General features: G+C 41.9%; 1 protein-coding gene across 1 annotated transcript in view; it reads right to left on the bottom strand.

The window, feature by feature from the left end:
- LOC116938527 (uncharacterized) overlaps positions 1 to 17,682 on the bottom strand; it is a 48,577-nt gene that overhangs the window by 18,177 nt on the left and 12,718 nt on the right. The window contains exons 9-30 of the mRNA XM_032945698.2: positions 17,494 to 17,538; positions 17,332 to 17,385; positions 16,950 to 17,003; positions 16,771 to 16,824; positions 16,470 to 16,523; positions 16,292 to 16,345; positions 16,133 to 16,177; positions 15,938 to 15,991; positions 15,777 to 15,821; positions 14,023 to 14,076; positions 7,759 to 7,857; positions 7,392 to 7,436; positions 6,790 to 6,888; positions 6,579 to 6,632; positions 6,250 to 6,357; positions 4,971 to 5,024; positions 2,938 to 3,036; positions 2,097 to 2,150; positions 1,529 to 1,627; positions 714 to 767; positions 537 to 590; positions 12 to 65 (exon numbers count right to left, since the gene is read on the bottom strand). Coding sequence (XP_032801589.1) covers positions 12 to 65; positions 537 to 590; positions 714 to 767; positions 1,529 to 1,627; positions 2,097 to 2,150; positions 2,938 to 3,036; positions 4,971 to 5,024; positions 6,250 to 6,357; positions 6,579 to 6,632; positions 6,790 to 6,888; positions 7,392 to 7,436; positions 7,759 to 7,857; positions 14,023 to 14,076; positions 15,777 to 15,821; positions 15,938 to 15,991; positions 16,133 to 16,177; positions 16,292 to 16,345; positions 16,470 to 16,523; positions 16,771 to 16,824; positions 16,950 to 17,003; positions 17,332 to 17,385; positions 17,494 to 17,538 — 1,386 coding nt within the window. The remainder of the gene's footprint in view (positions 1 to 11; positions 66 to 536; positions 591 to 713; positions 768 to 1,528; positions 1,628 to 2,096; positions 2,151 to 2,937; positions 3,037 to 4,970; positions 5,025 to 6,249; positions 6,358 to 6,578; positions 6,633 to 6,789; positions 6,889 to 7,391; positions 7,437 to 7,758; positions 7,858 to 14,022; positions 14,077 to 15,776; positions 15,822 to 15,937; positions 15,992 to 16,132; positions 16,178 to 16,291; positions 16,346 to 16,469; positions 16,524 to 16,770; positions 16,825 to 16,949; positions 17,004 to 17,331; positions 17,386 to 17,493; positions 17,539 to 17,682) is intronic.

Raw genomic sequence — 17,682 nt, 5'->3', positions numbered from 1 at the left:
TATTTTTTTACCTGGAAGCCAGAGGGACCTGGGGGACCTTGCTCTCCTCTCTCGCCAACAGCGCCCTGCAAGTCGTGAAGAAGGAGGACACTCATTACCCCACATACTGGGAACGAGACGCCGACTGATTCAACAAAATCAAGGCCTTCATTCTGTAATGCATGCTCACTATACTGCAGAGTGTAACCATTGATACTTACAGCAGGTGCTTTATTGGTCCAGCATTGTACAATAGACACATTTTGAGAGCAGATAAGAACAATTGCTTGTGCTGTATTTGTGTGTATGCTTCAGTGTTTTTGCTACCAAAACCATCCATCATTGTTTATGCGAGAACGATGATTCAAATAATTATATTTTCAATGTATTTCTAGACACCTTTAGCAGTAGGAAGCGATGGTAAGGTGTGGTTGCATTAAGTATATTCACTATGATGACCTTTTAACATTGTTTTGTTTTTCTGTTAAAGAAGGTATAACATTTTCCTTGCTGGTATGAATAATTATGATCGTGTTAAGCACTGCACTTGTACTCACGGCTGGGCCAGGTGGTCCGGATGGGCCGGTCTCTCCATCTTTGCCAGGCAGACCCTAGCGTACAGGTAGGGGGAAGTTGAAGGTTACATCTCCATTGCAACAAAGAGAAGGAGAACAAACAAAATCCTGAATGTGAATTTTGAGGCGCCTTGTGAAGGCTCTGCCGTTGCCGCTTACCCTCAGGCCAGCGGCTCCAGGGATGCCCTTCTCGCCAGCCTTGCCAGGCTCTCCCTGCACAAAGACAGCAGGCATGTTACATACCGTGGAAAAACAACACAATGCCCTCTGCTCAAATCACTCGAAAGTGTACCTGAAATGCCATGCGATTATGTATTGTTTGTTGTGTATTTTCACGATGAAAACAATGTGGCATTAACTTCACACACACATGCAAATATAGGGTGGTCAAATATTTCAACGTGTTGTGGTATCAGCACATGGGCAATGTACTGCTTATTGAAGGATCTGTTGCATTTATCCTCATAGAAACCTCCAGATACCATTGTCTGTTTCCTGGATAACAACATTTTGGTTAAATAAAGCAGAGGTGTAATTTGTGTGTTTCCATTTAGTTTAGTTCATACAGTATAGAAACTATACTACATCACCAACTTGTCTTGAATTGTAACTGAACTTGTTAAAACATGGAAGCGTTGCAGGTATACGCTTGGTTTGGAGAATACCTGGGAATACCAGGCATTGTAGGAATGGGTTGTGAGATAACATGGCCAGTAGATGGCAGTTGTCTGTACGGAGCTTGTAACGTGGTTTCTTGCCAATTTCCTCTCACGTGCCAAACACTAACGAATGTAAATGGCCAAACATCTCAATATAGGACAATTCTGGAGAAGTTGTAATTCTCATGCTTGCTTGAATAAATGGAATTAAATATTCATTATATATTTTTTATTTTAAATAGATGACTATTTAAACATTTCCGAGGCCAAGTGAACATGTGAACAGGAAAGATCTTAAGGAGGAGAAGTGCTTACAGATGCGCCCTTGGGTCCAGGGAAGCCCATGACGCCGGGTTGTCCACGAGCTCCCTGGGGACCTGGGGGCCCAGGTCGCCCATCCTCACCAGGGGCACCCTGGGCAAGGCAAGTCACAGATCTCACGTCATGAAACGTCACCCACTCCCGGTGAGCATCACTGTTTATAATGCTCCCAGCCATTTGCATTAGATCCACGCAGGTGCTTCAGCAAAACCTTTGGTCAACAAATTAAGATAAGCAGGTGCACACTACTACGCAAGTTGGGAGGCATCGGACAAGTGAGCCCTGATATGGGTTTCATTATTTTGGCCCAATTTGGTACTTTGAGGCTTCATGAGCGTAAGCCTCCCCAGACCATGATCCTTCCTTTACTGCCCTCCAGATCTCCGGATGGATATTTATGTGCATATTCAACCAGTAGAGGAGTAATGAAGGAAATATGCATGCTCAAGAGTAAAGTTTAATACGAATCATTTATGAATTCTAAAAATATATCAAGAATCTACGCTTCATGACAAACGATACGTTTCTGCAATGAGACATGGGTGCATTGCATTGTACTGACCTGAGGACCAGGCTTTCCTTCAGACCCAGGGCTTCCAGGGCTGCCAGTAAGACCCTGTAAGACAAACGTGTGTGATAATTATCTGTCAACATACGCACAGCAAGACAAAACTTTGACATTCTTGCTAAACAATATTCCCCCAAAATGGCATACATTGAGAAGTACCTCTGATATAACATGTACAATAGAGAGCAGGCAGACTGTGTAAGTAACATTGTAGAAGTAATGCTGCTATCTGCATTATTACTGAAAATGCAGTGAAAATTTCAAACCGATCAGTAGAAATACAAATTTTATATCTGTACATATGGATGTAACTGAAGCTGGAAGAACCCAATGAGCTATGAAGCTCTTTATCAAAGGTGTATCCAGCCAAAGCTGGGGTCCACAATGGTGGAACATTACAGAGGAAGTTAGAAATGTCCGCACTAAAATGGTTGTAAAGAAAGTTTTTTTTTACTTTTTGTCAATAGGGCGGACCGGAAAAAGTAGCATATTATAGATGTTGATGTTTCGACAGTCTCGGCTGTCGAAACATCAACAAGACAAGTGTATTCACAAATTCCAGTATGTACGTTGGTACAACATCATAGTTTCTGTGAGTACAGTTTTTGATTTGTATCCGTGAACATTTAGAATTGGAACATTTATTATTTATCTCATCCCTGGTTAACATTTATACGGTTAGTGTGATGGAGTCGCTATCATTTATTACATTATTTTGCCTAGATCATTCCGGTGAAACAATGTCACTCTTGAAAATGGGGCTGTGGATGTCTCTTTAGTTCTCACCTGGTTAAACAAAACAAACCGGGTTTAGGTGACTCTGTGGGACACTTACGCGAGCTCCAGGGAGGCCAGCTTCACCAGGGCGACCAGGGTCACCGTTGGAGCCCTTGGGGCCAGCTGCGCCAGGGGGACCACGCTCACCAGGGGCACCCTGAGGTGTGGCGCAAGCAAACGGCCGTCACAAATCCAGCCCGACGACGATGACGACAAAAGAAAACCCGGCGCAACCCAAGGCTAAGCGAGTAGCTCAGTGCCAATTGGTAAACAAACAAAAAGTGCTCCTGTCAGGCTCGGTATTCAAGTGAGCAAAAATGATGCCCAGTTGCTATGGAGTCCTGCATCCATTAGCCAGCGGGGTCATGATGAGGTCAGCATGAGCAGTTGAATGCACCAGCCTGAATGAAGGGTTATTTACTGCGCTGTAAATCTGTTAACATCTATATATTTAATGGAAAATAGAAAGACAATAGTATTCAGACTTCAGTTACCATCAAAAGCACCAATATTTATGGATGGAACATTTTTGAGGAATCATTTCCGTAAATGGCCAGTGACTCACAAAAGCCTTCTTATAAAGTACAGTCTCTTTTTTTAAGAGATGCTTGAGCTAATCCACCTTAAAAATAATAATGAACAAGTAATTATTTTGGGCCATTTAAAGATAACTGTTACAATTACCACACACTACTCTTAATGTATATTATTACAAATTGTTCCATCTTCATTAATAGCTTTGCTATTTTATATCTATAGATGTTTTATTAAGGCGTGGGTTTCTGTGAGGTTGAATGACTGCACCAGTTTCCACCAAACTATATGCTTTATTATAGTCTAGAAAACCCAGGCACATTTTTTTATTATTAATTTGCCTTTTCTAATATCTGGTTGATAGTATGTGGTCAATGGTGGAGAAAGCGTTTTCTGAATATATTTTGCTTGTATAGTTGGTTGGTCTGCAAATTGTTCATTATCTGGTTTGACATGCTCTTCGGTATATGTATATCGAGGGCAATAATACTAAATGCCTAAATAGGGGTGAGGGAGAGTGGGTTGGAGTCCATTTGAACATTTTCATTTGATAACAAAAATTAAAATATGCAAGTTTTCAACTGGTGGATATTAATTGCTATAAGTATGAATCCAACACATACAAAGGAAATTGAACAAAAGATTAAAAAAATATGCAATGCAGCATAGGGAGATTCATGCTGGGAATTAGACTGTGTGAGTGACAGAGAACATACAATTATCGGAGACATTGATTTAAAAGAAAAGTAAGTGGGTTTGGCCGGTATACATCGCTAGAAGGGCTTATGGCTGAGTTACAAAACTCATGGTGGTATGGCAATGGCAGCCAAGCGAGAGACCAAGGATGAGAGCGTCACCACTGCATGAGGGATGACAACGATGTGGGGAGGCCTTCATCCAGCAATGGATAGAGCACAGCTGCTGCTGATGCTTTTACAATCAGCATAGTAGCTTTTTCGTGTTCATTTATGAACCACAATTAATGTCTTTAACTCATCCAATGCCCACTACCCCACATAAACATAGCATCTTGGATTTGCACCATTGTAGCCATTTTATGTATGTCAGCCAAAACATGGTACGAGTGCCGTAATGCAGGATAAGCTTTTGCAGCATGTTAGTCGACTGTATATGGTGCTAAGTCATTGCTAATGAGAGAGGTTGTGATTCATGCTAGTACACCACTGCCAACGGAGTCCACTGTGTTATTATTTTAATTTCAAAGACGGTTTTGCATGAGTACACCTAAATAATTAGTTCAATGTTCCTGTTCATACAGCCTCCACATTATTGTTTTATGTTATGCTGCAGATGTTATTTAGCTGAACGTTCGACTCAAAGTGCAAAGCTTGTGCTGAGGTGTATTGGTCATGTGCCATTATGTCAAGAAAGGCCATACTATGAAGAAGAGCCATTACCTAACACATCTCCCGCTATACATATTTTTCCCTATTCGGGCAGTGTTATCGTTTAGGGCGGTTGTGAGCTTTTTTTAATTGATGCTTGAGGGCAACTTGCCAAAGCAGAGATTACGTAAAAATACCCAAGCGAGCTCACCTTGGGACCGGGAAGGCCATCCTGTCCTGGGAAACCACGGTTTCCAGGGCCGCCCTGTGAACAGGAAAAACGCCGCTTGAGCAACAACACATCATAGTTTTTCGTGTGTACACCATTACAAAGAAAACCCAGCATGGCTTGAACGAAATGATACATGGTGGATTTTTTCGTGTACATTTCAAATCTACGATAAAATACAATTGCGATGTATTCAGCAAATAAATAAATGTAACTTTATCTCAAAATGCAGTACAGAACAGTGAGCACATATGTTTGATAGAGAGAAAGACAATTATGTATAGGCAGAGGAAAAAACAAGGGATTGAGCCTGGACATGAACGGGACCAGGGTGTTGACACCACAGATGACTGTGGGAAGCAGTTAAGGATTATAGATCGACTAGGGGTTGATAGAAGGCCTTGGTTGTGTGCAGGGGAGTACAATGAGATGGGAGGGGAGGAATAGGTAGGCAGGGATAGGACTGTGCAGGATCTTGGAAGACAATGAGTGCAGTCTTGAAATGTATCCAGAGTTGAACTTGTGTAAGAATTTAAATATTGGGGTGATGTGGTCGTATTCACAGGAGCAGGACAGGAGCCTGGCAGGGGCATTTTGGATGATCTGGAGCTTGGATATAGTGTATTTTGGGGCGGCGCATAGAGTTGCAAATGCTGAGTTGAGTTGCGATGTGATGTTGGTAAGATAGAGGTATAAGATCCTTAAGAGTTGACTCATGTACATAGAGACTTTGGGACCAATGACAATGCCAAAGTTTTGCACACTCTTTTTTTAGTGTAATGTTAAAGTTTGAGATACATGCTCAAACTGGAGTCTTTACTGTGACTTTCTGCTGATAAGGAGTACTTCAGGTTTGGCAACCTTTACCTGGAGGAAGTTAGAACCAATCCAATATGGGACCGCATCAAGAGCGGATTTGAGTATTAAGAGTGATTTTGGGTTCATGGAGTAAACGGAGAAATGTTATTTTCAGATAAGTGATGGTCGATATTAAAACTGAAGATGATACAGCAGAGGTCCGAGGATGCAGCCCTTAGAGACACCATAGTAAAAAGGTTACTGAAAGTGAGTCCTTGCGTGGAAACGTAGGAGTGGTTTGAGGGGTGAAAGAAGAACGAACGTTGAATGCAGCCCTCACAGTTGGACAAATCTCTCCCAGGTGTATCATTTCGTGATGTATTAAAAAAACATTTTTATCACGTGATGTTCCAGATGAATCAAAGGGCGCTTGTGCATCGGCAGTAAGACAGGGGGAGCTCACTCTCTCGCCAGGTGGGCCACCGGGGCCAGCTGCTCCGGGTTCTCCACGAGCACCGCGCTTGCCTTCCTCTCCAGCTGGGCCGGGTGGACCTTGAAGACCGGCAGGGCCCTAGTGGCACAGCGCAGATAGCTCACTCGCTTTGCTACAAGCACACAGCTACCCACTACCCACCACCACCCACCCACCCGCCCGCCCGCCCGCCTCTACTTACATCCTTACACACGAGCATAAAGTGCAGCAGCAGCAACGTCGGCAGGGAATTGTGCGGCATGACGGAGTGTGTGAGCAAAGTTCCGCGTTTGTTTTCAAACAAGAGGTGTCATGCTCACAGGCTCGCCCTTGGGGCCAGGCTCTCCCTTGAATCCATGAACACCTGGGTCACCCTGGAAAGAAAATACACTTCTATTACAGCAACATAAAATGCAATTTCAATATTTTATTGTCCGTACAATATTTTTTAAGTGATTAACAGCAGCGATGTGGTCATTTCCAACAGATGAGCTGCTAATAAATCTCAGCTGCTCGGATTGGGGGACTGACCTGCTGTCCCTTGGGGCCAAGAGGGCCAGTTGCACCCTGGGGCCCTGGAGCTCCACGGGGGCCTGGGAATCCGGGCGCACCGGCAATACCTGGAGAACCCTACACAGGAAGGATGCAGCCACAACAAAAGCAGGAATTACACACAGGCACATACAGAGACAACAACTGATATCGTCTGCCACTAGGTATGGTGGTCATGCCACTACCATGGCACCTTAGCCAGACTAGTTGACCTTTGAGGTTAACATTGAGTGGCAGAGGGTTTTGAGTCGGAGGTCACCGGCTACGCCCAGGTGTTATTGGTAACACAAATGCATCACAACCATCAAATGTGTACACAAACTACAGCACGCGCGTCACAATACATGCACGTACCACAACATATGCACACATGCCACAACACACAATACATGCACAAACACAAAAATACACACACAACAGACGCTGAATTAAACTGTGTATTATAAACTGACATGCAACTTTATATAACATCATCTGAGTTACATAGGAGAATAGTTATTTCGGAAGTTCCCCCCCCCCCACGATAATTATAACATTCCATATATGTCAACAAACAACTAGTAAAGGAGCATAATACTTACAGATGATCCTTTGGCTCCAGGAAGTCCATCAGTGCCAGGGTTACCCTGTCAAACAAACATCACAATGACACAAGCACAGCAGTGGGTGAGATATGTCCTCTGCAGCGACCATCAACAGTGGCTGCAAAAAAATGGAAATTCGTAGTATATGCTGATGTTCTTTATTGTATAAACAAAAAAATATATATCGTTGATGAATGCCAAACAAGTTATAATAGTGCAAAATTATTGTAAGTTACGGTTTGCACAGGAAATTGCAACTGTGTAAAGTGCCCGGGTCTGTCTGGCAATGACTCGAGGCCGCTGAACGCAAAAATCGCGTGCGGGTGTTTGGTGTAGCCGCGTGCGATCACGCGCAGGAACTCACGGGGGCGCCGGACGGCCCAGAAGCCCCAGCAGCACCGGGCTCTCCGCGAGAGCCCTGGGCACCTTCTGGCCCACGTGCTCCGGTGGGGCCAGCTTCACCCTGCCAGGGACAGACAAGCAGAGATTTGCGTCACCACCACCACCACCACCCACACAGACAGCAACAGTCCTGGCACTGCCAGCCAGCTGTCAACGCAACGAGGATTTGTATTTTGAACTGAGGTGTGGCCCCAGAGATAAAGCACATGTTCTTTTGTACGTTGTTGCTTGCAAAAGCTGCAGCGTTTGCGTTGCTAATATTGACATCGTGAAATGTGCTTAAAGCTGTATTATTTGAAATGTGGTGAAGTTGAAAGCATGGCAAATGCACAAACCTGTCAATACAATTCGGGAACCTTTCATGCAAGCAGGGTAATGTGGAGTATTGATAATTTCTCTCTGTATTTGTGCACGCTCTTGAAATAGTGAAAGTACGATTTACCAGTGTTTCCACATAATACAGTAATGAAGCATGTAAATTAGTTACCCGATTGCAATATGATGAATGGTCATGATTCCGTTCAGGATTCGATGCAAGGGTTCTTGTTTTTAACATTGTGGTTAATGTAGCGCCTCTAGTGGCCCCATAATCAATTCTTGCACGATTTTATGCATGTTTTGTGAAGGTAAGCGTAGGTTGTAATGATCACATTAACGCATGGTTACCTGTATAATATAATGTATATAATGTGTGAATCATAAAATCCTGGATGAAATAATACAATGTGTAGGAATTATTGTTTTCATGAAAAGATATGAAAAACATGCCATTGGTGTAAATATCTGTATTGTGCACAGAACATTGTCTATACAAAAGGACACTGGCAAATTAATTTTTAAGAGCATCAACAGATGTTAAATTACACTTTAAAAACATGAACTAATACAGTTTTATCACACGAAGTTGTAAGCATAGGTCATGGATACTTTACCCAAGAAATGCCATTTTTGCACGGTCGTAAAATGCACTAGTTTGGGTAATTGTGTTGAAACAAAGTGATTTTGGTGTATTTGAGCACCGTGCTTTAAATATCACTCCTATTACATGTTGTTTTGCCTTCGTATAAATACAATGCACGTATGTATGTTGAAGTACTAGTATATAGCATGAAACCCAGTTTGATTAGGGCAGCCACCCATGACTAAACTGAGTTCTCAAGTCTAGAAGTAATTTGATGGTCTCAACCTGGTCCACTATTGACTGTGCAAACAAAAAAAATACATGGTTTTGCAGTTGCTTTGGCTACCTCTTAACTCTGGTAATTAAAAATATTGCGTTTGACTGTCATACTCCAAGCTCTTTAAAGAGCTTTGTGGGAAAGTGCACCGCCGCTTCTGTGAACACACTGAAAACTGTCATTTTAAGGATTTTTCAAAGCAGATGCGGTGGCACACTGCTCTTAGTCCATGGGCTAGAACGAAAAATGTCACTTGTTGGTACCACCTGAGATGACAACTTTAAATCGCCAATCAAAGTAAATTATGAAGTGACCTTACCTAAGAAGTATGTCGTAATATAATACGTTTAATCTCGCTAAATGTTTATCATCCCCTAGTGGCGCCAAATTTCGCTGTGGCTCTCTTAGACTACTGGTGGCATTTTCAAAGCAATTATTGATCTCATGGAATGAAACAAAAAAAATCCCATTTTAATTTCTTAAGTTTTAGAAATAGTGCTATAGCATCGACAACAACATAAAACATTGTAAAGATCACCCTTGAAATAATAAAGGTAGAGACTAGTAATTATAAGCAAGCTCAAGTAAAGATGAGTTCTGTAACAATAAATTATTTTCAATGGTTTTAGCCAGGTTACATGCAGATTAATAGTAATATTGGTTACATTGAAGGTAAACCCTGTGATGATAAAGTAATGTCAGCCTTATAATAATATGAAGCTGAGCCGTTATATTGATTAATAATATGCAGGTGAGCCCTGTAATAATAGTATTATGAAGGTGAGCCTTACATGTGTTGCACATACCACTGCAGAAAATAAACCCTGACAGATGTTAGACATAAACACTCTCTTTATATCGTTCGCTGAGCTTCCCCTATGCCAATAATCACCTGAACGCTGTAATGTAAAACTCAGTTCTTTCAGTGGGCATCCAGCCCAGGTAAGTTTTTATTAGAACATCCATCTTCTCTGTTATAGCCTGTTACTGCCTGTAAGTTTAGTTGTCGGAAATAATAAAAAATAATTGTGCTGCAGGTGTAATGCTATTCTGAGTGGGTTTAAAGTTGCTGATGTGCATGATGCAAATTGTTCCTCACAGGCACTGGACTTGCGTTTAATGCTCAACATCCACGTTCTGACGGAGGCCAGCGTGAGGCGGCCACCTTAACACATCCTTTATCCTGGCCACGACTTGCCTAAATGATTTTCACTTAAACACTGTCAACGTATTCACAGTGGTTAACGGAATATTATTGATAAAACAATTGGAGTGCATGGAAGATTAACGACGTTGAGAATAGGTGGAGAGAGCAAATACCCGCAATGAGATTTATGGAACTGTTATGCCAGACATGACATTAACACATTAACACAGTCGTGCCAGCCATAATAGTTTGGGCACCACAACTTGTGTAACTCCATACAGCTAAACTTCCATGTGTTTCCAGGTTATTTTGATAAAGGAAGGTGCATTTTAATTGTGACAATTGAATACATTTAACATATATCAAGAGTTTCCAGCTCAATGTTATTTCCATTGCTCTTCCAATTAAATGATTGAAAATGTGAAACAAATTTAGTTTTTGGAAACGGGCAAATTAATGGCCGGGAAATCTATTCCGAGATGTTAGTGGTGATTATTGGAGATCGGGAACGATTAAGAGTCGTTCCTCGTGATGCAGCAATGGCCATGGTAACTCATCACGTATATGTCCAACACCGTCATACAGAGTTGCTGTGGTGATCCATCACAACGCTGTTTAACATTATGGTGGAATGTTGCTACTGGGACACGTTATGTCACTCTCTAACATCATGATAGTGTTGCTATGGTGATTCATCATGTCCTCTTACATGCTGCAGCATTACCATGGTGATTCAACTTGAAACTTTGTAACATGACGATGCAGGGTTGCCATGATGATTCACCGCATTCCTCTTTTTAGCCAGTCTCACTGTGGGAATCCATTTGGTCCCTAACATTATGATGCAGTGTTGCCATGGCGATCTATCACATACCTCTCCGACACCAAAACTGCAGTCTGCTGCTGTGTATCCTTTCTATCCACAGCACTGCATGCAGCCAACAGGTCTCGCCGACTAGATTACATTTACTTTAGGATAATGTGTATGTCTTTGGCGATAAAATGTTGCGACTTTGTGTTCATTGTTTTATCGTAATGCTTGATAGAAATTGTAAATGTCATCGCAAAAATGTATTTCATGTCACCTAAATATATGAACAAACTTTAGCTCGTGTATCTCTGGCAGCACTCACTCTGAAACCTGAAATGCAAATAATCCACGATCGCATCCCAAGTATTGCGAGGTCTGGGAACCTCTTTACGGTTAATGTTCAGTTGGGGACCCTTGCGGTGAGTACACTTTCAACGTAACATAAACTCTAAATGGGTCGCATATTTTGCAAAACTGCTTGTGGCGCAGTCCAGTTACACTTTGGATGTTATTGTCAGTGCCCGCAAGGCTTGTCGAGCACCAGCGAAATGTATGTAATCATGACAAGTACATGATTTTGGAGAAGTAGTAATACTAATAAGAATACACGTTATTTTATAAAATAACATTTGCATCAACCTTTGTAACACTAGTGTACGAAATGGCAGCCAAGTAGAGGATGTAATGTCCCGTTAATATACACTTCATCTAAAGTAAGGGAACACTGATGAGAATTGTTTTTGGTATCAGTGTTGCCATACATTTTCATTTAACTATTTACATTAACCAAAGAAAGAATTTCAGTCGTGGAAACACAACACGCAACTCATCACCGCAAACTCGGTTAATTAACGTAATCTGATTGGATGCAACTTAAACAAAGTTACGCAATTACTGAGTGCTGTGTGGAAGCCGTCATTGGATGTGAAGAAATTCCCGCAGGGGGTAAAGAAGTCATGGCATTGGCAAGAAACGATGGGGAAAGAAATCTGCAGTTACATTTTTGCAGCCTGAATAGCAGCACCGAAGTGGCACTCTCCGTTCTTCATCTCAGACTCCTGCAGCTTTTGTGCTATGTGACGAGTACACCGGGAGGCATCCGTATGGCCAACAGGAAGTATCATAGAGGCATTGATTATAAGATGCACTTTTTTCCCACTGCAAAAGTTGGGGGGGGGGGGGGAGGTGCGTCTTATGATCTGCAAGATGTGTGTGTGTGTGACTAGATTTGTTTTAACTTTGTTGACATCGGGCACAAGTTTTGGGGTGCTTCTTACTTTTCAGAGCACCGAATAATCCGGAGGATATGGTAAATGTACTTTAACTGACTAAAAAGTACACAGTAAACGGGATCTAAATGCCACTGACACTTACGTTTTACTTCTCAGAGGCAAACGTAATATAATTAACTTAATGTGTTTTTTAAAGCAGTAACATCTTTCACTGGCTCTCTGCCTTGAAACTGAATTATATGCTTTTATTTATGCTGGATGATGTAGTCAGTTTGGAGTACACTTTTTTACATGACTGTCGTAAATGCATTACCACCCAAATTATGTATTTCTATTTGTTAGGCTCTGTTCAGATGATTTCCCATGCCATGGCATCCAACTGACCATTACATTTTCACATGTAGGTGGAAAACAACCCTTAGCATTCAAACAAACCAAACCCATCCTGATCTAGTATGACATCTAGGCCTGTTCCATGCAATGATAATTAATTAATGATTGAATTATAATTACGGAAAGACATGTTACAGTGTCTCCCGTTTGGACATCTGTGAAAAAGAGCTTTATAGCTCATCATGTCCCCATGACAAGCCACAGACTTACTCCTAATGTCTGTAGGTTGCACTCACCTCGTTTTAATCTTTGAACAAAACAGAGTCAAATGTAATTTTGTAACGACTATTTTGTTTCGCTTTGGCCTGCATAACTTTGTAGCAAATTACATCTGTAGCACGACAGAGTGAAGTAGACGATGCCAGGCTTTGCCAAAAATGTCTGCTGTCTGCATTGTGCTGCACCCCCCCCCCCACTCCGTTACTTAGTTAGAGGCCTCCTAAAAAAGGGTGCATTCCTTGCCTGGTGCAATGCATTCTCTCTGCTTCTCCACTGCACGATCCACCCAAGCACAATTGACTCCCTTTGTGAAGTGAAAGAACATGAAGCTTTGTCTGCGAATGTTTTCCACGTGGCCGTAGCTTCGGGCGCAGGTGCTGGGGCGAGACAGCTCGATGCATTGATTGAGGTGGGCGTGGAAGCCTTTTGCACTTTTCCACCCCACGTTCGTCTGTCGACCGAAAGGGATCCTATGGCTGCTGGCATCACTCACTGTCGCAGAGCAGCTATTTTTCATTTTTTTTTAATGAAAACTACAGTATTCGGGAATGTTGGGCCTTTGTGTAATATGTAATTACCCTATTACGGTTTACTACTTTAAATCATCGAACAAGCTTTAAAAAAAACCGCCTCAATCAAGGCTAGATAATAAATGTCTGTATTTTACACACTGTATTCATATTCAAGCAATCTACAGTAAATTATGTACAGCTTTTCACATGAACACATCACCACATGTGCTAGATTTGCACGTATCTTTTGCAATAGGTTTAAGAGGGAGACTGCCCGGAGAGATTATATTTAATGAAATCATTATCGGTCAATTGGATCGCACTGTTATGGGACAATTAGCTCAAGTAATACTAGTGCATATATAATTAGTCACAAACGTGCGAGAGAGAAACATTGTGCAGCTACAGTTTTCTTCTTTATGAAACATCAATAACAGATGTTGACCTTTTTCCTGTTTCTTTATTTAAAGGGAAATGTTTTCGATTGATTGACAGCACCGACTGCAATGTTCTGAGATGAAGACAGACTGACTGTCCCCAGCAGACGTAGGATCATGTGCACTGTGTATGTGTTTGTTACAAGGGTGGGGGGGGGAGAGTTTATTCATGTGTACATGTGACAATTTCATCATAACGTACCCCAAGGCTAAAGAGCACAGACAGACAGGCAGCCAGACAAACCTCCTGGCTGTTTCGCAGGAGCGCACGAGATACTCGCAAGGAATGTAACTCACCTTAGCACCTGGGGCTCCAGGAAAACCAGGGGAGCCAGATGGACCAGTGGGACCCTGCAGGAGAGTGAGAGTGTGCACTCAGAATGAACAAAAAAACAGCACATTTTATGGTAAGCCTGCCTCCCACCCCCGAACCACCCCGCCTCTCCCAACCTTTGTCATGCAGGTCAGTCCCCGACATGCGCAGCAAGTTTAAATTACACAGCTTCCATGTACGTCAGCCATGTGTTTTTTAATGTTACAACCTAACTTTGGGGCATGTTGCATTACATCTGCCCTTTTCCTAATTGTGCTGAATTTCCATGTATGCATATCGTTCGTGGTTTGTTGTGAGGGTCATTTATACAAAACAAATTATACATTTGGATCAACATGATTTGAAACAAAAAGTACATTTCCATTTAACTTTACTCGTAGAGAAAATAAAAACCTCAACACATTCTTTACAGCATCATAACTGACAGTGTGGACTACTGTGACTGTGGGATTTTGAGAAAACGTGCCTCCAGCAATATCTTGCCTACAGAAGGACCTATACTGCCATAGCTGCTAAGTTCACATCACCAAAGTGCCTTCATGTTAAGAATTAATAAACGATGAATCAACATGAAAAGGTGAGCTGGAATATTTCCTCATGCAAGCATGCATTCAGCGATATTTAACATCCTCACAAAGTGCAATTTTTTTACCGTAAGAGTCAATTTGCATGTTGATGTTTTAACACACTTTTTTTTAATAAAAACGCAATAATTAATAAATTCACCTGAAATAGGTTTCACATATATTTTTTTATACTTAGGTTACATCACCAAATGCACTCACATTAAATACACTTTTTAAACTCCAAATCAAGGGGATATGTAAGCGAAAAAGGTGTTATATGAATTGATAAACGTTTTTTTGGGTTAGATCGCGTTATTTATAAATGTGTCGTAACCCTCCACCACCCGACACGGCCAATCAGCAACAAAATGTCACGTTGACAAAAGACAAATAGTTCACTACTTTAGCCCACCGGTGTGTTGAAGAGTGAATCCACAACATTTACAGTTTTTGAGTACGACGTTTCGCTGGTAATTACATCCAGCATCATCGGGCAATTTGCCAGAATGGTAAAGCCCTCACTTGCTCCCGGTCTTAAATAGAGCAGCAGTGACGTCATCATTTAACTCATTCAGGTGCAGTGATTTGAGGTGGAGGGGGGGGGGTATTGTAATTATATAATAGATTAGTAATCAGTCAACTGTTATGATTAGTAATAATTTGTAGATTAATAATTAGTTGTAATGTGTGTTATTGTAAATATATATTACGTTAGTAATCAGTTAATTAGTATGTGTTTCCCCTATAAAGAATTGTAATATGTATTATTTAATAATACGCTTCCAGGCCGCACTAAGCCTGTCGCTGTCAGAGCGATTGAAGTTATTTATATTTCTCTCAATTTCAATGGATTCTCTAATTAGTCTTTGCCAGTAATAATTGGTTTTACACAACACTTCAACGTTATAAAAATCAATTGAGTGTCCTTGTTGGCAAGCATGATCTGCCACTGCCGACAGTTGTTTGAGATAATTTAATATTTCTTTGGCGTTCTTTTAGTCTTACGCTGATGTTACGTCCCGTCTGTCCAATATAGCATCTGGTGGAGGGTTACGACACATTTATAAATAACACGATTATGAATAATATTGGTTCGCAAAAGCCTACGTGTTAAACGTGTTATATAAATGTGAAATGAACATTGTACTCACGGGAGGGCCAGCAGGACCAGGGAGACCATCAGAGCCACGGGCTCCCTGTGAGAGATCACACACAGAGGTCAGTGCACACGACCCACAGGCCTCTGGAGGACGGTGCTGGTGGCGTGTGGTGCATTGTTTGGAGGTCAGCAAGTGGAGGGGGTTTTACTCACAGCAGGACCAGAGGCACCGGGGCGACCTCTCTCACCAGGCAGACCACGTGGACCCTAGCAGACGCAAACAAAAAACGCAAGCAAGAGTTGGCCACTTTTTTAGCGAGCTACACATGTGGGTGCGATGATGCATTCAAGTCGTTATACGTAATTACTTGGTGGTATGGGAAATAAATATATACGGAGAGTACATACCAAGGGCCCAGGGGCGCCGTTCTCACCGGAAGCACCAGATTCACCCTGTAATCAGACGCATACACATTGTGTCAATGAAGTGCAAATGCAATGTTATTGTATAAAACACATTTTAGTTTTATATATTTTTATTCAATCTTCGAGGTTTCAATTACATACCTTGGCACCAGCAGCCCCAGCGTCACCCTTAGAACCATCTAGGCCAGGGTACCCCTGCAATGAAAAATGACGCATTAAAACATGCAATGTATTAACGTAACTTTCTCCTTACGTACGTATGTGCAGTGCCAGCAAAAATATATTTCTGATAAAGGATACAATTTTAAAAAACACTCACCCGGTGTCCCTTAATGCCTGGAAGGCCAGGGGTTCCTGGGAAACCACGAGCACCCTAAAGTAATAAAATGAGAACATGTGAACATGCAGTTGAGAACTCTGGTTTTTTTACACTTTGAAACAAGACCTATCAAAAGATAGCGCATCCCTTAAACACGCTTCATGCTTAATTATATGAAGTGTGCATTACGTTACCTTATGTGGTTATGTGCATGTATGAGTGGGCATGCAACATAACATAACATTACAGAACATTTCTCAAGATGTTAGTGAAGTGAAGAGGTGGCATCATTGATCCTCACCTGCGGTCCTGCGGGTCCACGTTCACCTGGTTTTCCTGACTTGCCAGCCTCGCCCTGGAAGTGAAGACGCACAGTGTCATAACTTTAAGATATTGTCTCCGTGAAATGTGTTTCTTGTAAACGTGTTGCCTTCATGTAAAAAAGTGCATTCAACCGAGCAGAAAGAGCTTTTTACTGACATCATCGCCGGGCTTTCCAGCTGGGCCTGGGGGTCCTCGTGGGCCAAGCCCTCCCTAAAAAGACACGTGCAACAAAGCTTTAGAAGCCCCTTAGTTCCTGTGAGAGAAGGCATAGTTCACATTACATGCTGATTAAGTATTCTGCATCTGTTATTCGAACATTAATTTCAGTGCTAGCTATGTGCAAATACATAAATACAATACATATGGTATGTCTTAATTTAGTTTTTTTATGACCAAAACAATGCAATTGGTTTGTATTTATAGAAATGTATAAAATGGGATAAGTATTTCTTCATCAACACAGGTTTCAAATCATTGACTTCACTTATGTAACTTCGCATGGATTGAGGCTACAAGGGAACCGTGCAGAAATACTTACAGAAGGTCCAGGCTCGCCGGGCTCTCCAGGGGAGCCCTGGAATCCTTGCGGGCCCTGAAGAAAGCGCACAATGACACTTAGTGGCATGTCAGAACAAATGAACGGGAAATACGTATAACGATGGCAAGTTTATGGGCTGAAGGGTGCAATATTGAAACTTACAGGTGAGCCTGAAGGCCCTGGAGGTCCCCTTGGTCCCATAGGTCCCTACAATAACAAAATCACATGAACAGAACCAATTACATTCTGTTATTCATTAACATGCAACTGTCTTCACAGCCTGAAAGTGAAAGTGCAAAAGAGATAGAGGATATGTTGGGCATATTTAGAATGTGTTTTTGGTCAACCTGG

Source organism: Petromyzon marinus, chromosome 4 (genome assembly GCF_048934315.1).
Source record: "Petromyzon marinus isolate PM22_M1 ecotype Great Lakes invasive population chromosome 4, UKy_Petmar_22M1.pri1.0, whole genome shotgun sequence".
NCBI lineage: Eukaryota > Metazoa > Chordata > Hyperoartia > Petromyzontiformes > Petromyzontidae > Petromyzon > Petromyzon marinus.
Note: the sequence above shows the minus strand (reverse complement) of the source record. Positions and strands in the feature narration are given on the sequence as shown.